General features: G+C 35.9%; 1 protein-coding gene and 2 long non-coding RNA genes across 3 annotated transcripts; all 3 read right to left on the reverse strand.

Moving 5' to 3' along the window:
- Window positions 1-1,719: 1,719 nt before the first annotated feature.
- On the reverse strand, window positions 1,720-3,010 carry LOC144554700 (uncharacterized). Its single transcript, XR_013511711.1, has 3 exons — window positions 2,946-3,010; window positions 2,774-2,839; window positions 1,720-2,368 (listed from the first exon to the last, which is right to left on the reverse strand). It is a non-coding gene; the product is annotated as an uncharacterized LOC144554700 (long non-coding RNA).
- A 5,426-nt stretch (window positions 3,011-8,436) lies between these two features.
- Window positions 8,437-9,255, reverse strand: LOC144554456 (uncharacterized). Its single transcript, XM_078302773.1, has one exon. It carries the CDS (start codon window positions 9,253-9,255, stop codon window positions 8,437-8,439), a length of 819 nt encoding a protein of 272 aa, XP_078158899.1.
- Window positions 9,256-19,401: 10,146 nt separating this feature from the next.
- Window positions 19,402-19,957, reverse strand: LOC144554048 (uncharacterized). The gene is made up of 3 exons (XR_013511523.1): window positions 19,883-19,957; window positions 19,696-19,794; window positions 19,402-19,524 (listed from the first exon to the last, which is right to left on the reverse strand). It is a non-coding gene; the product is annotated as an uncharacterized LOC144554048 (long non-coding RNA).
- Window positions 19,958-23,334: the final 3,377 nt, after the last annotated feature.

A 23,334-nucleotide genomic window follows, 5' to 3' on the forward strand; every position in this document is an offset into this window, starting at 1 on the left:
TTAATAAATCTCAGCCACACAACTTTCTGTCATCCATTTCAATTTAAGATACATAATATAGAGGAGGGATATACATATATTCAGTGCGCCACTGAATTAAATAAAACCAAAAATAAAATTTAATTTGGTGTGCATCCCCAGCTAATGCATGAAAAAAATTGATGCGGGCTCTAGAGGTGCGTTAGTGGTAAGAATTGAATGAGTGGTGGTGGTGGTTTAATTTTAATTAATTGCGGTGGTAACTAAATTTTTTTGCCTAGCAAGTTAGCGAAATGTTTCCTCCACAAATAATTATAGAAATGGCGGGGCTAATTAGTGCCTCATTGCCTAAGGACTTCACTTGGAAAAAAAAAATAGTGCCTCATTACATCTTCAGACTCTTGATTATTAGATAGGAATAGATCAAGATGATTGTTGAAACCACGTAGTTGACTTCATATTTTCATAAGTACATTAATATATACATGGTATTGCAACTTGCAAAAAGAAAAATCTTTTGACAACTTTCACATAACGAGGGAGCATTGATTAAGATCATTAATGAGATAGACTAAAATTTTTTATGTGTTAAATCATGTGTTTCGAGACATACCACCTAAGGGGAAGTTTGCAACATGTGCATGTGTTTTGATGCAGCATAGTGCCTCATTACATCTTCAGACTCTGATTATTAGATAGGAATAGATCAAGATGATTGTTGAAATAACCACGTAGTTGACTTCATATTTTCACAAGTACATTAATATATACATGGTATTGCAACTTGCAAAAAGAAAAATCTTTTGACAACTTTCACATAACGAGCTAGGGAGCATTGATTAAGATCATTAGTGAGATAGACTAAATTTTTTTATGTGTTAAATCATGTGTTTCGAGACACATACCACCTAAGGGGAAGTTTGCAACATGTCATGTGTTTTGATGCAACTATGGAAGTTTGCAACATGTTTTGACTTAGGAGTGGGCAGAAATTGGGTTCAGGTATTTTTGCTGAACGGGTTCTGATTTGAATCCCCACCATAATTCTCTTCCTGCGTTCGCCCGCCTATCAAATTGCATCTCTACCAATTGAATAAGTTGTAATTTTTAATAAATTACTAATTGATATCAAAACTACTAAAATAATTGGTATTAATTGAGCGGAGGGGAATCGCTACTCCGAATTGAACATAGATTTAAAAATTTCTTTCTTTTCTAATTAGATTAAACGACTCACAAACCATCTCTGAAGTATGAACTAACAATTGCTACTCTGAATTGAATTCAGAGATAGGCAGAATCAAATTCAGGAGTAGGTAAGATCCATCGAAAAATCTAGTCAAAAGAAAAAAAAAATTCCAGAGATATGTAGTTGCCTGCCCCTGCAGCACTGTGGCTGCGCCACTACTAGAATTCTAACTTATTGCATGCCCTGAAAAATAGCTTGTTGCAAGGAGATACCCTTGCAACAAGCCCGAAAACACTTGTTGCATGTGTTTACCCTTGCAACTATACCCTTGTAACAACTTTCCTCACAACTGCTAAGTAGTTGCAAGGACTCCCTTGCAATAGACTTGTTGCAAGCCTATACCCTTGCAACAAGGGCACATGCAACTACTTCCAGAGTTGACCCCGTTTTTAGTATTTGCAAGGGGAGGCAGTATGGGTCCCACCTGACTATATGCATGGCTAACAATCATGGGTCCTACTGGACTATATGCAAGGCTAACACCCGTGGGTCCCACCTGACTATATGCAAGGCAAGGGAATATGGGTCCCACCTGACTATTAGCATGGGAAGATTATTAGCTTATTGCATGGGTGATTATTGACATGTTTTGAATGCAGTTCATACTATTTGCATGGACATACCAACGTATATAATAACAGGAAATAGCTGGAAATTAGCATGCTCCAATTCTACAATCCTTCCTCTCTGTACCAATCTGGTACCAGCCCAGTAATTTTTTACAATTCTCAGTTTCCCATTCATCAACATTCACATAAAACACATCGAAACATAAATATAAAGCAACTAATAATCATTGACCAACATAGTATAGTCATCTTACATTGAACCAAAATTTAAAAAGAAGTAAAACAACATCATTGATTATAAAAGAGTTAGCTTCTAAATATACCCAAAATGTGCCCACCTATCAAGCATTAACAAAATAAACTCACCCCCCTATGAGTTAACAAAATATACCCACCATATAACCAAAATACTTTACCCTAAATATCGACAACCCTACTAGACATCCCTGGTTCATGTCGAAGTTGGATTTGCCCACCAATTGGACATTGCGGCATCATTACTTGCAATTTCTTGTCCGTCTTGAGAAGTCAGTAGTGCTTGGAATGACACTTCTGGATTTGGTTGTTGGTTCTGTAAACCAAATTGTGATGTTAGAGCATATTCTTTTATAAAAATTAATTATGTTGTACAAGCCTGTCAGAAGTAACTTATTATTGATAATTATTAGTATACACTGTTCTTTGAGCTGGTTTTGGTACATTTAAGGAGTATATATAGAAGGGTCCCTTGTCAGTTCAATTTTGATACCAATGGCAGTACTGGGTCGGTACCAACAAAACAGCACCAAACTAGGCACCTTAAAAATCGATCGCCAGCATCTTACATCTTACCATTATCTTTAAAAATACTCAATGGTACCATTACCCATTAATGTGGTACCCATTAGTGTGGAACATCTAATTCTTTCAATTTGCAGCCTTAGATGTTATTTTCATAAGAATTGTAATATTCAACCAACATTGTAAATGTACTAACCGTAATGAATTCCATTTGCAGATTTGAAGGTAGTTCCTGAGATGGTTGAGAGGGGGTACCTTGAACCTAAGAATTATAAGTGGAAGTGCAATGTTAGAATATGAAGAGCACAACATGGCTGGTTCAGACTTGTAACAGCTACATCCCATAGATTTTTATCTTAAAATGTTACCTGTAAAGAACCCATATTCCCTGTTGTACCGTCTTGTGGTAGTTCAGCACTGCTAGCTGGTTCCTAAGAAAAAAATGTATATGTGAGAATTCATGAACACAAGAACCCTATTATTTTAAAAGCCTAAAATAACCCAAATTTTGCTCAATCTAACCTGTGTAATAGGCACCTGTAACCCCTGCATTTTGTAAATTTGGAGAACATGTACTGATTTTGGGCTTGATCTCTTAACCTTTCAGTGCGTTCCTCAATGATACGACAATCACGTTCATGCACCATGGCTTCTACTTCTGCCCTAGTGAAGATCTCCTGTACCCCAGTATTTGTCAACCCAGATGCATAAGATGTTGCATGGTTCTGCCTTTCTCGGGTGGTTGCTGTTTTCACCGTTTGTTCTAGCAAGCTTCCAAATCCTAAGACACGACCATGGCTTGGTCCACCAAGGGCTGTCAGAAATAAGGTGTTGTCGTCCAATCCTCCATTGGCCTGATCAGCCCTCATTGCCTTAACCTTCCTCTATTAGAATATGGAAAAGTTGAGAAATATCCATTAAAGCGAAAAATGAGAATTGAATTGGAAAAATGAGAAATATGGCCCTCATATAGGGTTACCAGTAGCATATAGGGTTATATTAGCACTTGATATACACATGCAGTCTATATATGTCTTAATAATTTTTGACAAAACTTTATTGAATATATACTAGATAGAACCCAGCCAGTAATTAATGTACATTGGTCTAAGACATGCACTTTCTTTTATGATGCACTTCTTTGCAACATAATTATTTTTTATTCTATACCACATTGGGACAGTATATATGCAGAAAATGAACTTCTAATATCAAATCCAGAAGCCTTAAAAAAATGAAACAAAAAGAAGTAATACTAGAGTTATTAGAGTTATTCACTTATTCATGAATATTTTCTTTATATTTCAACTTCATGTCCAATCTCAGATGCAAAGTCAGTACACATGGGTTTAACCTGTTTTAGGTACCAGTAATGGGTCTATCCAAATTTTGGTTGGTACTCATTGCCAACTACATAAATTCGTGCCTTAAATGGTATTCAATTGAAACAATTATGGCAAAACTTAAGCCCAAAATTAATAAACTACACAGTGCTTGAAAAATAGTGCTAAATCTCTAGAATTATGAAAAAAAAATACAAACATCAATTCCATTTATGTCAAAAAAATTGCCCATATAATAGATCTCAGTTCCAAAATAGCAAGAATTGACCTTCGAGAATGAGCGCAAGGTCATGCACACGAAAAGCATTTGCGGCGGCGTGAAAGGCATCATGCCCCGGCATGGCCGTCTCCACCAGCTTCTCTGCGCTTCTCACCACCTTGCTTCAGTAATCAAACCTATGGGGAATTGTAGCCCCACCTTGCTCTCTCGTGTTTCCTTTTCCTGCCATTATAGATCTAGGATTTCTTTTAAGAGAGAGCCGCTGAAGAGAGCGCGAGAAATGAAAAAAAATAGAAGGGAAGTAAATTTCCCATTTAAGTAGAAAAAAATAAGGTGAAACACGAAAAAATAGGAGGGAAGTTGAAAAAATTGGGGGAAGGTGAAACTCTCCTGGGAGGGAAGATGAAAAACCCTAGATCTAAAATGAAAAGTTTGGCGGCTGCGTACAAAGAGAAGGGAAAGGGAGAAATGAAAAGTTAGATGTAAATATAGAATTCATTTATCCTGATGTAACATAATATTTGTGTTTAGATCAGACGATGGGATCATCTTTACGCACCAATATCAAAGGATCATGTGCGTTATCTACTGCTGGATATAAACAACAGTATTATGTTACCTTATTGTATTGAGCCTCTTTTCTCACAGTTATTCAAAATGAATAAATCTAGACCATTCTTCACTTATCAGACGGCAAAGAATTTTGATATATACTAATAAGCTAATGTATGTACAGCAGTACATATAAAAAAATTTCAAAATTTTTATTTTTATTTTTTTTACATCTTATATGATCAAATAATACTTATACATGATATTTTTTTATAGACTTTTATCATTACATGCACCTTCAAATTAAAAAAATATTTCTGGACCGTTCATTTTCATGCAGAAAATCAACGGTCGATCTACAATGAAATAATTCCAAATATGTTTTAAAATGATCAAATAAGAACATTGAACATAACCAACATAAAAGATCAAACGTTTTATTATGTATGAGTTTCGATCCAATACGAACTATTTATGGCCATATGATACTTCAATTTTCGATCAACTGGATGGATGGGTAAATAAAAACAAAATTTCATCAAACTTGGGTGAAAAACAATAAATGCAGTGCTCCTTAATTTAAACGGTTCCGATTGACCAATGGATGACATATTTCCATGCATCTTCATCAACTCATGAAACAAGAGTTTATGTCTTATGTTTATGAATAGAAGATGTGAGTCATATATGCAACATGCATGTAATGCTATATAATTTAAATGTGTCAAAATTATTTAATTAAACAATAAACATGTTATAACACTAATGATTGCATAAATTTTATTAATATAATTTCTATAGCAAAATATATTTTAAATTAAAGTAGAATTTTGATTTTAATTGACTAAATATTTTCACTTCTATTGACACATGTTGAATTTCTTATAATTATAACTATGATTTGGTCATATAAAGTATAAACCGTTAAAAATTTGTATTTTTTTAATTGTTTTTATATTATTTGTTGTATATGTTTTATCGAAGTACAAATGCAAATTATAAAATTTATTTTGTTAACTTTTAATTTTATTCTGACTTTAACAATTTGACCTTATAAAAGGCCACTCAACTTAACTTATTTTACAATAAATTTTCATTTTGTTGTCATTTATTTAATTATCTTCAATATATAAATGAAAAAATATATAATTTACAAATTTAACCGTGAATAGTTTACTAATTTTTTTTTTCTAAAATACAAGTTATAATTGTAAATAGTTCACTTGTATTTCGATTTACCTGTACACATGTAATTCATAAAAATTCGATTTTTCCAAAAAATACTCGAATAATATTCACTCGTAATTTTATTTTGACTTTATAAAATTCGATTTTGACCATGTTGAAGGGACAAATAATGATGAAATTCTATAAATTTGATAATTGTAAGAATGATTTGGCCATAGAAAACGTAAAAAAATAATGATTTTCTTTTTAAAATTTTTTTTCATATTATTTGCAATGCATGCATTAATTAATTTTCACATATATAAATCTGAGCCGTCCGATAAAAAAATGTGCTGTCATGATTACAATGGATACCTCCATTTAATGATCATCAATTTTATATATTAAAGAGATGTCTCTATTACAACTAGGTCCCACTTGTCAACTCCTGCTTTTTCATCTTTTTTTCCCGTGTTTCTTCTCTGGAAAGTTCGCAACTTCTCATCTCTGTCTCTCTGCGTATCCTCTCCAAATTTTTTTGGAAATCCAAACCACCTCCCATACAAATCACTCAATTTAATTCCCTCCCAAAATTTGACAATTTCCCTCCTAATTTTCATCAATTGGACCCTGCTACTTCATTTCCCTCCTAATTTTTATCAACAAATTAGTTAAGCGTGGATTGCTAACTCATCTCTCCCTCCCACTGTTTATTTTTACTTTAGTCCTCTCCTAATTTTTCCCTCTTGCCGCCAGAAGAGTCATTTCTGCCATCTAAGTGTTTGTTACTTTGCCTCAGAGAAGAAAAACAACCCATGTTAATTACTTTGACACAATTTGTTTGTGGCTTCCTTTCTTAGGTTACAAAATTATGTGAGATATGGGCTTAAGAGATGGTGTATGTGTGCAGTACAATGGACAAGGGAGGGATCCTACCCTGCCATTGGTACAGGTCGTGGGGAAGGACAGGTACAGTAACACATGTATAACCAATTTTAACCATTGAACACCATCTATTTGTTGAAATTCCCAACTGAATGGTAATCTAAAATTGCAATTTAGGAGTTTATATTCAGGTATAATTGCTGGTTGAGGGACCTAAATGGTAATTTTAAGAGGCCAAATTCATGTAATTAAAAGGATATGTGTGTACATTACTTTATGCATTGCAATTAGGAGAAAAGCATATATATGTGTACAGTTGATGGTCGATAAGAAGCATTTCTTTTGTTTGTAGTGTCATTTAATTTACTGCTTTTAGGGAAATGTTGTTATTGGTAGGGTTCATCTTGTATCCTAACACTGTCTCCAGCCACTTGATTGCAAATTACAAGTACTGAACACTCAAATCTCCAGTCACTTGTTTTCCCTGGTACTGAATACTCAAATCTCCAACCACTTGTTTGCAAATCATAGTAAATCATGAATCTATTTTGAGCACTGACATGAATCTGTTTTGAATACTGATATGAGTATGTATTTGTTTCAAATTCCTCAAGTTGAAATATAGTGGATCACTAAATGATTGTTCTACTTGCTCCAGCCTGTAATTGAGGCCTTGTTTCTTCAATAAAATATAATATAAACAATGGCGTAAACTAGTTGCATGGGCATGGGGTTAAGAAGTTGCATGGACCTTTAATAAAACATAGTATCTTCCATGTAATTAAGTAGTTGCAAGGCAATGATTTTGAGTTGTTGCATGGACCTCCAATAAATTATAATATCTTACCTTAAAAATGTAGTTGCAAGGGGAGATATAAAACAGTTGCATGGTTGCATATTATACATTTGCATGCGATACATGTTGCATGAGACTACCCTTGCAACAAGTTTCAGGAATGGTCAAACGTCATTTCTGTTGCAAGGACTGTCTCTACCATGCAACAAACAGGTGCTATAAGTTACGATTCTAGTAGTGTTGTGTGAAACTTAATCTTCAGATGGGGAGAAGATACAATTGTGCCAATTCGGTTTAGGGTTCCGCGACCGAGTACCGCGTTATATTCTGAGGGAATGTCCACTACTAAGAAGTCTACCATTGCCTCTGCAACCTTAGGCGGGGTACCGAAAGCGACCTTGAGTCGCACCATGCCTTTCCGTCATAACGTATCTCCCGTGAACCCAATCAGTGGTGCCACGACCTTCTGGAGCATTTCCGGTTTCAAATTCATTTCCTTGAAGGCATATATAGAATATCTATTGAACTTCCGGTGTCAATAATGACTCGCTTAACCTGGTGTGTTCCGATTTTCAAATTTAGGACGATCGGGTCGTCATGCGGGCCGATTATATCTCCTTGGTCTTTCTCTGAGAAAGAGATTACCTCCTCCGACCGAGATCTTTTTCTTTCGGGAGCTGCGTCAGAGACCAATATGGTTGGGTATGGCTTGACCTTTCTCCGGGGTAGTTGATTACGCAACACATGCACGCTTCCCCCACTTATCATATTAATCACAGGGCTTGGCGGTCTCACCGGCTGATGAGAGTCATTCGTACCATCGCCTCGATTATCCCGCTCGGGCCGTCTATTATCGACTTCCCTTCGGTAGGTATCTTTCTCTTGAAATCTCTTGCTCAAGCGTGATACTGCCACATGTACTTCTTGTAAAAGTCAGGGTTGATAAACTCGGTCAACTTGCCTTCTCGCGCCAACTTCTCCAACACATCCTTGAGCTGGAGGCAGTCGCCCGTGGAGTGGCCGTCCGAGTTATGGTATAGGTATCGTTTGTTGATGTCTTGTACTTCGAAGAGGTCCTTAGGTAACGGTGGAGGCAACTCGAACCTTTCCCTAACGATATGGAACATTTCGTTCCTCTTTCTAACAAAGAGGGCATAACGAGTGAAGTGTGGGCGATACCTCTCTTCACCCAGATCTTGCATGCCTTCGTCTCGCGCCTGCGGTAATCTTCGAGGGAGATCCTGGCCCCGTGGCTTTTCCCTCCGAGGTCTAGTGTTCACGACTTGCCCTCGAGGCGATCGAGACCTTGGCCGTTTAAAGTCGCCATCATCTTCCTCCGCCCTGATATATCCTTCCGCAAAGCCTACAAGTTCTCTGAGGGTTATAACATTTTTACGACATGCGTCGTATCTCAGGGTACCGGGGTCGCCTTTACGAAGTCCTTTCTTGATGGCGGCTACTGTGAATTCTTCATTCAGGTTTTGGATCTTCCGTGACTTTTGGATGAAACGGTTAACAAACGTCCTGGTCCTTTCTTCGGGATCCTGTACAACGTCGAGCAGCATCTCGCACGTAATCTGAGGAGGTCTGATGACGGTATATCTTTCTAAGAATGCTTTTGCGAGGTGTTTGAATTTTCTGATGGAGCTGCGAGGCAATCCCATATACCAGTCCCATGCATCTCCTGATAGGCACGTGGTGAAAATTCGACACATGATTGGGTCAGTGGCTCCCAAAAGGTGGAGCCTCTCTTGGAAACTATGTACGAAATTATAGGGATCTTGCGTATCCCCACTGCCTCGGAAATTTCCGGGCTACTCCCTTCTTCACTAAATCCCGGATCACCGCCATGTCAACAGTCGTCGATCTTGCTTGGGGCGAAGTGGGCTGACGGTGATTCTTGTGAACGGAGATGGAAGGCCCTCTGTCAGTACGTCAGGTGCAAGCTGGGCCTTCCTTGGATGCCGTGCTACCGGTATCCAAAGTATCTGCTTCGGTGGTGTAACTTTCCTCTTCGCTTTTTTCGGAGTTGTCTTCGCTCCAATCTCCATCTCCATCATCGTCATCCCTGTCACCATCTCCACTCCCATCCCCCCCTATGGCCCGGACCTCATGCTTTTCTGCATTCTCGGATCGTTCCTGATCAAAGTCACACAGAAGGTTGCGCCCCGTCTTTTCCTGTCCTGATCGAGGTGGTTTATTATGCTTTGGGACTTCGTGCGGGGTGTCTGCCGCGTGGCGACATGAGTGAATAGGTTGCTTCGAGGCAGAGGGATAGGAGATCGCTTGTGGACTTGCCTGCGGGTGAAATGAGCGAGGGGAGTTGTGTAAGGATAGTGGTAGGGAGATGGGTACCAAGACGGGTAGGGGTGAGGAGGAAACCAAGGTGGCATGCTTTCCGAGGGTGTGGCGATCGGCTTGGGTGTTTTGGGTTTTACCTTCACCCTCCTCAAGCGACGAGTAGAGTCTGCCTCCTTTAGATTAATCGCAGGATCAGTTGTGCCATCTTCTGTTAACCTACCCATGTTCGGGTGGGGAGCGACGACTCCTGACCCGAGCTGACCCATGGGCGGGATGGTTGGATCCTTGTCGTTTGCCGGTTTGTCGGTGCCTCTCAAAGGGGAAGCAACGTCGCCCTTGGACCCAGGCATCTTCGAAATGAGGCCGAAAAGCCGAGTTAAATCCTCAACGTTAGTGAGTGATTTGCGCGGGTTTGTCGTCATCGTGCTCTTCGGTACGGCGGTAGGGCCCCACGGTAGTTAATACGGGCTATGTGAGGTAGTAGGTCGTACAGACCGAGAAATGAACAACTCAAGGAGATCAAGAGATGATCTCGGATCCCAAATCTCGGAAGTCGACAGATTACTTCGGAGAGAAGGGAATGAGCCTCAGAGATATCGTACTATTTCCTGTCTGATATCTCGGAGAGTGTGTGTATGTGTGTGTGTAAGAGGGTAAGCGTCTATATCTCTTGGTTCGCCTTCTTTACTTGTGAAAAGAAGGGGCTTATACAGTAGACCTATGTACCGTCTTCCCCCTGTCAGGGTGAGCCAGAACATGGGTTAGTTATAAATTCATGTGGTCATGGCCACGTACAATCATGTAAACGAGGTCGGTAACCGGCATGGTTGCCAGTTACGAGCGGTTATCGACTCGGAGACAACTTTGGGCTTCATAACCCTATATGTAAGCTGTCTAGGCCGTAGTTGGGCCGGCTTATCTTGGGCCTTAATCATGGACTCTGCATTATGTCCCGGGTTGGCCTCGCAGAACGAGGTCCTAATCTCGGCCTTGTTCTTAGTCCAGATTGAGGCTATATGGGCCTTAGAACATGGCCCTATCAGACTTTATTAGGGATTCCTGAGGTAGCCATAAAATAGATCGGGAGTGTTTGGAGCACCGCCTTGATTAGTACCACCCTTCCTGCTTGTGACAATAACTTACTCTTCCACATCTGCAACTTGGATGATACCCTTTCAATTAGGAACTCATATGCCGCTGCATTAGTTTCAACTGGTGCTCCCAGGTATGATTTAGCAATCGGGTTTTGGGGAATTCAGAAAATTTGTTCAATCTCTTGTTTGACTATGCGGTCTGTATGCACACTGAACCAAATGAAACTTTTGGCAGGTCCCACCCTTTGACTTGAAATTGAAGTGAAGACTTGGAGAGTGTCTGTGTATGCGATTGTTTCCTGTGCAGATGCTTCTCCAAAGAGGAGTAAGTCATCTGTGTAGAGACAGTTTGTGAGAGTAGGTGCTATGGGGGCCACACGAATTCCTATGATTTGCCCTCTCTCTACCTGAAACTGTAACAATCTTGACAACAGATCCATTCCTATGATAAATAAGTAGGGCGATAGTGAGCAGCCCTGCCTTAAACCACAGGAAGGTCTGAAGAATCTATCTCCTCGGCCGTTCAGAATGATTGAAAACTGGGCAGATGTCACACACGCTAAGATCCAGGCGGTCAATCTCTGTGGGAAGCCATACAAAGGTAGCAATTCCTCCAAATAGAACCAATTCATTCTGTCAAAGGCCTTTGACAGATCCGCTTTTAGACAGAACTGTCTCTTCTTATAGCCCCTTGTTTTGAAACAGTGGAGAATTTCTCTCAACAAAACCATGTTTTCTGCTATGTCTCTTCCCGGGACAAAGGCAGACTGGGCATGTGAGATGCAGGACGAGATGAAAGGTCTCAATCTTGCAGCAATGATCTTTGAAATGATCTTGTAGGCAATGATCTTTGAAATGATCTTGTAGGCAATGATCTTTGAAATGATCTTGCAGCAATGATCTTTATTATTAGAAATTAAGAGAAGCATTTGTCTACTGGGTGATATAAAGCCTTCATGGAACTCTGATAGGTCGAACTGAAATGTGGTGTCCTGCCATTTTTTCAACTGGAGAACAACTGGACCATCTTCCCCCTCACCCTCACAAGAAATAGACATATTTACAAAAGCTATAGTACCCCTACAAGAAGAAGAATATAACTTAAGGGACATCAAAGAGAAAATTGTTGATAAAACGAAACTGTACAGTCTAGTAAGTCTAAATAGGACCTTAATCTTAAACTTAGGACCTTAAAGTGAAGAAATCAGTAGTCTATTGCTGGTATCAGGATCCAATTATTGGGAGATTTTACAACGCTTGAATGGGGGGCTTGGGGCGGGATGAAGCATCAGCTGGCTGATTCCTTCGATCCACCGTATCCAGCCGAGTTACACCGATTCTTCCTTCCCCTTCTCTCTCCATCTCTCTCTAGTCGTACAGTGCATCAGAGATCTGTAGTTTCTCCGATTAGGATTTCTTTTTCTTTCTCCGATTAGGTTTCCTTTTTCTTTGGGAAGAAAGGGTCGGGGGGAGGGGACGGCTCGTTGGGAGAAATTTTTTTTTTACGGATCAGTGAAAAAATTTGCGTATCTATGCGACAATATATATGACAATACGTCTGACGGGTATAATTTTCACTAAATTTAGACTTCTACATAGAGAAAGAATGTATTTAATCAAAAGAAGACAGATTCTTTGTTTAGATGACTCAGATTCAATTTGAATTTAGATTAATAAATCTCAGCCACACAACTTTCTGTCATCCATTTCAATTTAAGATACATAATATAGAGGAGGGATATACATATATTCAGTGCGCCACTGAATTAAATAAAACCAAAAATAAAATTTAATTTGGTGTGCATCCCCAGCTAATGCATGAAAAAAATTGATGCGGGCTCTAGAGGTGTCTTAGTGGTAAGAATTGAATGAGTGGTGGTGGTGGTTTAATTTTAATTAATTGCGGTGGTAACTAAATTTTTTGGAAGCGTCTAATTGTCCACAGCCTTTTGTCCACCATTTGTCCACAGCTTTGACTTGTGCGAATACTGTAAAATTACTTCTACATACTGTATAATTATACAATATATCACATAAAATATATCAGTTAATCACAAAACATCCAGCAACTATTTGAAGTGGTCCATAATAGTTAGAAAAAGATTGCAACTTGCACAACAGGACAAAATAAATGTACTTTCAAATTGTACTTTCAGAAATTACAATTATAGGAAGTTATTGGCAGTTAGAGTTAGTTATTAGCGGCTATTGGCAGTTAGAGTTAATTATTAGCTTCTGCACTGGATTGAATCTTGTATACTGTAAAATTGAATCTTGTATACTGTAAAATTGAATCTTGTATACAATAAAATTTTCAATTGAATCTTACATACTGTAAAATTGAATCTTGTATACTGTAAAATTGAATCATCTACACAGTAAAATTTACAATTGAATCTTGTATACTGTAAAATTGAATCAGCAGAACTATAAAAATGAATATTGTATACAGTAGAATTTTCAATTGAATCTTGTATACTGTAAAATTGAATCTTGTATACAGTAGAATTTTCAATTGAATCTTGTATATTGTAAAATTACAAGATGGATACTGTAAAATTACAAGATGAAAACTGTAAAATTAACAGATCAATACTACATATCACCTCTTTATCATCTCTTTCCTTCAGATTTCTACAAGATGAATACTGTAAAATTACAAGATGAATACTATAAAATTAACAAGGGAAAAACTGTAAAATTAACAGATCAATACTCCATATCGCCTCTCTATCATCTCTTTCCTCCAGATTTTCACAAGATGAATACTGTAAAATTAACGGGGCAATACTATAACATTAATAGATCAATACTCCATATCGCCTATCTATCATCTCTTTCTTTCAGATTTCCACAAGATAAATATTGTAAAATGACAAGATGAATACTGTAAAATTAATGGGACAATACTGTAAAATTAACAGATCAATACTCCATATCGCCTATCTATCATCTCTTTCTTCCAGATTTTCACAAGATGAATACTGTAAAATGACAAGATGAATACTGTAAAATTAACGAGGCAATACTATAACATTAACAGATCAATACTCCATATTGCCTCTCTATCATCTCTTTCCTCCAAATTTCATTTAAAATGCTAGATCTGTTACTGCATACAACGAAAAACAACAAATTCAACAGAAATAACTTACTAGATTCAATATTATAAAAATGGATTAGATCTTGTGATTGAGCAAAAAAAAGTTCTAGATCTGAGTAAATCTTCGAAGAAATGAAAACATTAAAAAAGAACAAGGGTCGGATGAGGAGAGGATATCGATCTGATGAAGAGAGAAATTGGAGTAGAAAACACTGACCTTTAAAACCTCCTTGGTTCCTGCGACTGAGACATGCGAACGAAAATATAAAAAAAGCAATTCGATTGAACCGGATTTGAGGTGTTGGCCAGAAGTCTATTTGGTGAGCTGGATCCTAATGAGAAACAAAAAGAAAGAAAAGTATTCTAATAGGCAAAGTATCCTAATGAGAAACAAAAAGAAAAGTATCCTATTTGGCGATTTCTTCTATTAGTGAATATCTCCTCGGTTCTGCGACTGAGACACGCGAACGAAACAAAAATGAGATTTGCGATCGGGAATTTCATTTGGATTTGAATAGGCGATTCGCGAACGAAACAAAAAGCTCCTCGACTTAACTTTTTTGAATTTCATTTGGGTTATCAACTAGCTCCGTAGAAATCGCGATCGGGAAGGTTTAAATAGGCAAAGGATTTGAATATCCGTTGAAGGTGGGGACCATCCCTGTTAAAGGCAAGTGGATAAAACTTGTGGACAAATGATGGACAAAACTCAGTGGACAGAAACCTTTTCTCAAATTTTTTTGCCTAGCAAGTTAGCGAAAAGTTTCCTCCACAAATAATTATAGAAATGACAGGGCTAATTAGTGCCTCATTGCCTACGGACTTCACTTGGAAAAAAAAAATAGTGCCTCATTACATCTTTTCACTCTTGATTATTAGATAGGAATAGATCAAGATGATTGTTGAAACCACGTAGTTGACTTCATATTTTCATAAGTACATTAATATATACATGGTATTGCAACTTGCAAAAAGAAAAATCTTTTGACAACTTTCACATAAGGAGGGAGCATTGATTAAGATCATTAATGAGATAGACTAAATTTTTTTATGTGTTAAATCATGTGTTTCGAGACATACCACCTAAGGGGAAGTTTGCAACATGTGCATGTGTTTTGATGCAGCATAGTGCCTCATTACATCTTCAGACTCTGATTATTAGATAGGAATAGATCAAGATGATTGTTGAAATAACCACGTAGTTGACTTCATATTTTCAGAAGTACATTAATATATACATGGTATTGCAACTTGCAAAAAGAAAAATCTTTTGACAACTTTCACATAACGAGCTAGGGAGCATTGATTAAGATCATTAGTGAGATAGACTAAATTTTTTTATGTGTTAAATCATGTGTTTCGAGACACATACCACCTAAGGGGAAGTTTGCAACATGTCATGTGTTTTGATGCAACTATGGAAGTTTGCAACATGTTTTGACTTAGGGGTGGGCAGAAATTGGGTTCAGGTATTTTTGCTGAACGGGTACTGATTTGAATCCCCACCATAATTCTCTTCCTGTGTCCGCCCACCTATCAAATTGCATCTCTACCAATTGAATAAGTTGTAATTTTTAATAAATTACTAATTGATATCAAAACTACTAAAATAATTGGTATTAATTGAGCGGAGGGAAATCTCTACTCCGAATTGAACATAGATTTAAAAATTTCTTTCTTTTCTAATTAGATTAAACGACTCACAAACCATCGATCTTTGAAGTCTGAACTAACAATTGCTACTCCGAATTGAATTCAGAGATAGACAGAATCAAATTCAGGAGTAGGTAAGATCCATCGAAAAATCTAGTCAAAAGAAAAAAAAAAAATTCCAGAGATATGTAGTTGTCTACCCCTGCAGCACTGTGGCTGCGCCACTGGTTAATTATATATGGGCACAAAAACAACTATTTCAACTGATCGGTGCTCGCTGGCTAGTACTTAGCTGGCTTGTTTTATTTTATCTTCATAATTGATCCCGGCATCCATCGGCTATTTGACCAAGTAAATAATAATAAAAAAAAGACATGGCAGTACATTATGTACGACGTTTTTGCATTTCATAATTATATAAGAGAGATTTCTGTCCCCGTCTCTCGTATCAATCAAACACTAGAGGGATTAAGATACATAATTAATGGCAAGCGAGATAGCAAGTTCTTCTGGAACTCAGACTGAGCCTAATAATCGCCCGCTGATGCCAAAGAACCTCCTGAAGGCTGCTATTGAAGGCAACGAGACAGATTTGAAGCAGCTTCTGGGATTGCCAGAAGAGTATTTTCCTAATTGCCCAACAGAGCTCTCTGAGTCTGACCCCATCCGAAGTGTAGCAGGTAATATATTTTGTCAAAACAATAGTAACATTGAGTACCAAGCTTGGTATACCTTAGTCTTTGCTCGTCGTTGCTGACATGTGGGCTAATCTGATCCATTAATTAAGATCTGTGAGTAGTGAATTAGCCCCGCGTGCCGTGTCGGGCATGCATCCAGATGTCTATATGACAAATACCATGTCATGCAGGCACGTGATATAGGTAGCAAATATTTTGCCGTGCCATGCCAAAGAGTGCGAAAATCGGGCGTGGTAATAACACGGCATGTCCCTACAAGTGTTTTTTATTTTTATTTATTTATTTTTTAAATCTGGATAAATTTATTAAAAAAATTAGTAATAAAACTGAAAAAAATATAAATAAAAGGCCACATACACAGTAAAAAAAAGGCAAATAAACCAATGACATAATTAATAAATGTGAACTTGAAAATAATATTTCGTAAATTTTCAAGTTTTTGCCCTTTCTTTTCCAGGCATGAGACCGGCTACCTTTGAAACGTAAGCAAAACTAAAAAAATTGACAATCTGGTAGTATAGTGTTCATAAATTTTTTAAGAATTAAAATTTAATTAAGAATTAAATCATGCATATCTTTTTCTTGGCTCGAGTCAATATAAAAATTTACAATATTTATTTTCCACGATATATTGAATCACCCTATCCATAAACCATAATCATCATCATTGGCATGAATCGTATCTTTGACTGTACCTTCATTCGTAGTTGGGTCGTCATGGTCTTGATGCGAATTTCCTTGTGCAAATGTGGCGTACTCGATACTTCGGTACATTTTTCGAAGTGGTCCTGGACTCTTTTGCTCGGCATCCTACCAGTTTTTTTACGCAAACAAGGATTTAAATTTTTTTATTTCCTAAGCAATTGTGAGCATTAGTCAAATCTCTATTACATGGACTTAAAACAAACTCAGAAGCTACCATTAATGCGAGTATTAACAATATGCAGCCGGGTTAAAATTTCTCATATCTTTCATGTCTTATTCGTATCTCATATTCTTATATTAATTTATAAAATTAAAATAATCAATAGGAAACTACTCAACATGATCTCTATAATAAATATACTTGGAGACCAAATTTTATATTAATTGAAAATGATTTACTAATTTTTAGTTAGACGCCAAATCACTATTTCTGAATGTTCCAGAATTTGTGAAAAACATTGATTCTGTATCTATCTAAAATAAAAGTAAAACATTTTTTGAAAAATATTAAATTTGTTCTCGAAATCTATATTTTAATATGAAAATTGTGTTGAATGGTTCGAATTGTTGATTGTTTGAATTTAAACACAAAGATAAAAATATAAGGTACAAATGAGGCATGAAAAATGAGTCATTTAAAAATATAAGGATTGAGAGAGGGAAGATGAAGGGAAATGAGATGGATGAGAGAGAGAAAGACAAGGTGAGATATTTAAATGGAGGCTCTCATATTAATTGTGAAATTACCATCTTGTCTGACAAATCAATGCATGAGATTGATCTCATGTGGACATATTGGTAATAAGACAATATGTTGGTCCAATGGACCAACACTCCATCTAAACAGCTCACAAAATATCAACAAACCAAGTAGATCAAACCCCTTCTCCAAGGCAACTCCTCACTTCAATGGATGTCCGTTTCCGTAGTTGACTTTCGTTGACCGATGTCAAGTCAAACTTATTTTGGCCATAAAACTCAAACTGTAAGTTCGTTTCGCACGTTCCACATATTCACACGATAATTAAATCAAGCTCTATCCATTGGCATAATCAAATTGACCAAATGAATAAGTTCTATCAATGTCTTTCTTTTGTTCAATCACATTAAACAGTTCCTCAATTAATTTGTACATCACATGTACCAAATTAACTCGACCTTTGATCCACACTTACATATGTTGATTGAATTTTATATGTAATGTCCCACATCACATGATACATTCTAGGATTTGACTTAGTGTTATCTCATAATATCATTAAGTATCATATCACTATATGATATCTTAATATGTACCTTGTAGAATGTGACCGCTTTGGATCTGTATTTATATTGGCAATAAAATCACATTTCATTAATGATAAGTTGCCACTACTACAGAATAAGTGATTATATACGGACATAAACAAGCGAGCTGCACGGATTTCCCGCCGCGTGGGCTGTCACGGTTTAGAAATCCTTGTATATATACACACGGATATTTACCGCGTACAATTACTGAATAGCTACACGGATTATTACATACACAGCCGTTTACAAATCCTTGACATAGCGCTCTTCATAACTGAGCTTCACGGATTATTACATAAAAAGCCGTGTACAATTAGATTTCTACACGGTTATTTATCTAAATATCCGTGTAGCTCTCTTATTTTTTAATTTTATTTAATATTGAAATATCTTTCTACACGGATGTATAATTAAATATCCGTGTAGCTCTCTTATTTTTTAATATTTTTTTAATATATAATTTTATGTATTAATTTTCTTCTTTATTTTTTTAATGTGGAAAAACCTTTCTACACGGATATATAAATAAATATCCGTGTAGCTCTCTTATTTTTTAATATTTTTTTAATATTGAAAGATCTTTCTACACGGATGTATAATTAAATATCCGTGTAGCTCTCTTATTTTTTAATATTTTTTTAATATATAATTTTATGTATTAATTTTCTTCTTTATTTTTTTAATTTGGAAAAACCTTTCTACACGGATATATAATTAAATATCCGTGTAGCTCTCTTATTTTTTAATATTTAATTTTATGTATTAATTTTCTTCTTTATTTTTTTAATGTGGAAAAACCTTTCTACACGGATAATTTTTAAAATGTCCGTGTATAATTGAACTACTGTTTTTTTTTTATTTTTTTGCTTTTTTTTGTCTAGCCTCCAGTTTTGCCAGCCATTTAAAATCAGATCAATTCCAGAACAGAGAATTTCCAAAATAAGAATACCAAAACCCCTAAATTTTGGAAATTTCCAAATTATATCAAAAATTAATACAAAATTCATGTACACTGAATTATACAAAGATCATACAAATCCATATTCTGGTTTACAAAATTGTTTTATAAAAAAAATCTGCCCACATACATCTAAAGTGATCTAACTGCTCCTTGGAGTAACTCTTTGACTCTGATGAATACTACAAAAAAATTCAAAACATGCAAGTTACAAAAATATGGCAACTACATCTCTGTTTTGCTTTATAGAAATAAATAATTGCAATTATAACAATGCAACTAATAAAACAAGTTTAGAGGAAATCAATATTAATTGTATGGACAAGTCAAGGCAAAACATATGAATTACATACCGGATATGCTGGCCATTTGAATTGTATGCTCTCAACAAAGTGAAACATAAAAATCATCGTGTAATAACCGCATTCCCAACCGCCAATCTGTTGCGGGCACTGAAATTTACATTCAGCAGCCTATGTCAGAATGACAATAAATTTTTGAACCCAAAAATATGAAATTATAAAATTATAGTGTGCTCACCTCCTTCCAAAGCCCATTCATTTTATTTCTGCTCTTACCCGTGCTTTGCACTCCACCCTCTTTAAGATATTGCCGAAAAACCCTTACAAAATTGAGTGACTGTAATTAGCAATTCCACAATTATAAAAAAAAATCAAACCAAGTGATATTTAGATAACTTACTTAATTATAACAGGCATGAATCTTTTAGACTGCTGAGTGGTGATGGATTTGTCGGGCCGGCTTGAATCCATGACATAAATCGTATTTTCAAGTGGCACAATCACCAACAAACACCAGTGGGAGCTGTGGGGGGAGAAGAATTGTAGTACTTTAGCATAAAATTAGTGACATATATATTTCAGCATGTAATAGTGACTCAAGTGTTTGCTACGGTTCATTGTGTAATTCTTTAACTGAAAATATAAACAATTAATAAGGGTTACAAGTAACCTACCTTTGGTGGTATGGCAGGAGAAGAAATTTCTTTTGATCCCCATGAGCATGATGCATCGCTTTACGCAAGTAGTTGACACAATCATCCTCATACCATTCCAACATCATTCCATTAATTCTGCCGGGGTCCAAAAGTGCACACAAGTTCACCTTACCTTTCGATGCGGTCTCACGGCATTTCTGGACTAGGAACCTGAAATTGATCCTTGTTGCGGCATTTCAAAGATCTCAGCTCCGGTCTCGATCCTTGTTGCGCAGAAATAGACCAACCTTTCAATTACACAGAGAGAGAGAGAGAGAGAGTAATTGATCAAAACGGCGCTGGAAGAAGCCTTTCTGTAACCCTAAACCTTTCTACACGGACATTTATCTATAAATCCGTGTAGAAAGCCTTGATAGAGCTACACGGACTTTTATATAAACAGCCGTGTAGAATTGTTTTTTAACACTTTTAATTAAAAGAAAAAACCTTCTTTTTATTCTACCTTTCTACACGGCTGTTTATATAAAAGTCCGTGTAGCATTGTTTTTTTTTTTTAAATGTTTTTTAGCAAAATTTGAGCAAAACAAACAATTTTCAAAACAGAGGAAGACATTTAAAATCCAGAATTCCAACATATATAGCAATTTGAACAAAAAATTCATGTACACTAATTTATACAAAAAATAAAAATTCTTATTGAGAATTAATTACAAAAGTTAAATCCATATAAACTAAAAAATTCTATTAAGGACTGGAAGAGCTGGATATATGATGGACCCTCAGAATCGGATGGAGAGTTGGATGAAGTGTCGGACGATCTCGTCCGACTAGATCTTCATCCGGCTCTGAAATTATCCTCCAAAAACACTTTAGCGCACAAATCAGACCGGCTCTTCATCCGGTTTGAAGGTCCTTCTCCAACTCTTCATCCGGCTCTTCATCGGGCCGGCTCTGAAATTATCCAGTGGATTCTTTTCTTTCGGATGAAGATACATATTTTAATAAAGAAATAGCTAGCTAAAACCAAAAAGTTGGATGAACCTTCAAAAAAAAGGGAAAGAGATGGATGAAGAACATTTAGAGTCGGATTAAGAGTCGTCCGACTCTTCATCCGCTATGGAGGTCCTTCATCTCACCTCTTCCTCTTATTTGAAAATCTTCATCCGACTCTTTATTCGATCAGCTCTTTCTTTATTAAAATATGATCTTCATCCGCTTCCGAAAGTCCGAAGTGACAGATCACAGAGAGAGAGAGAGAATTGATCAAATCGGCGCTGGAAGGAGAAGGCCTTTTATATAACCAACTTGGTGATGGAAAAGGCGCGCCCTTTACCAAAACCCTAAAATAACATTTCTACACGGCCTTTTTTATTAAACGTCCGTGTAGCTCTCTAACAGCTATCCACACTATTAATTAAAAAAAAACCGTGTATAATTGACACCTTTCTACACGGCGTTTTATGAAACGGCCGTGTAGCTCTCACAAGCTTTCTACACTTTAATTTAAACAAACATCCGTGTACAATGCCAACCTTTCTTTACGGGTCTTTAATTAAATATCCGTGGAGCTCTCTCAAGGCTTTCTACACTGTTATTTAAATAATAATCCGTGTACATTTCCTGATAAACGTCCGTGTAGCTCTCTCACGGCTTTCTACACTGATTCTTTAGTAAACATCCGTGTAGAGATCCCACACATATTTCAGACTTCCAAAAAATTAGAATTTCTCCACGGTTTTTAGGTAAAATTATCAAATCCGTGTAGAATGTGCAGTGTACAATGACCATTTCTGTAGTAGTGCGCCTCTAGTATAAATTAATATGATTATCCAATTAATACATATGATATGCTCTCCAGCAATATCATGATCCAATATGGACAGTATTATATACTGCATGTGTAATATCAAATATCACATGATATCTATAATGATAAATGCAAATCAGAAATATGTCATCTTGCTTATTCATTATGTTACTTAACTCAAGAGATCGATTATATTTACAATCAACAATTGATTGTAATACGCATATATAATCGTGCTTAATCAAGGGGCCCAACAAATATCATTACTCATAACAATATTACATATTGTAACAATATTACATATTGTTATGAGGGATATTCATCTTGTCGATTCTTCACGAACTTCTCCAAGTGAGATATGTACATAGTAATCTCTTATGCATAACACCACATTGGAATGGCATCACATGCACAACTCTCAAGTGAGATAACTGAATTATCTCAGACTTTAGACATATACACCATGCGAACATTAATGACATATATACACAGACTTCTTGTATAATGTTCAGCATAAAGTCACTTCCAATGCCATGTACTTTTATATGCATCTGTGATATTAAACTGATCTCCATCACTTGATTCGTGAAACTCAATCAACATTTAAACATCACACTTATCTTATATGTAATTAGCGTTCCTTACTAATTACAATGATTAGGAAAATCTAGAGTTTATTACTTATTACGAGATAGTATCCCACAATGTGAATCTTATTCATATACTACAAGTAATGTCAAACTCAAGGAACAAGTTGATCATATCAACCAATATATGAACAAATAAGCAATACCATTAATTTGCTCTAGGACATTAACTTCATCAGTTTTCACCCAAACTTTTAATCTAGTTCACTAACTCAATCACCTTAGAATGTAATATAATATTTGTTAAAATATGATATTAGTTTAAGCTAATATTTTTAATACTAATTTATTATTTTATTTAATACTCATATAATATGATATTATATTTTAATATTAATCTAATATTTTATTTCATAATAATATAATATTTAAACAAAAATTATGTTATATTTAGTCTAATATTTAAACTAATATTATATTACATTTAATATTTAAATTAATGTTATATTATATTTAATATTTAAACTAGTATTATATTATATTAATCTAGTATTTTATTTAATATTAATCAAATGTTTAAAGAAATATTATATTAAATTTAATATTTAAACTAATATTATGTTTTATTGTTTTATACTAA

The sequence above is a fragment of the Carex rostrata genome, chromosome 5, assembly GCF_964058835.1.
Source record: "Carex rostrata chromosome 5, lpCarRost1.2, whole genome shotgun sequence".
NCBI lineage: Eukaryota > Viridiplantae > Streptophyta > Magnoliopsida > Poales > Cyperaceae > Carex > Carex rostrata.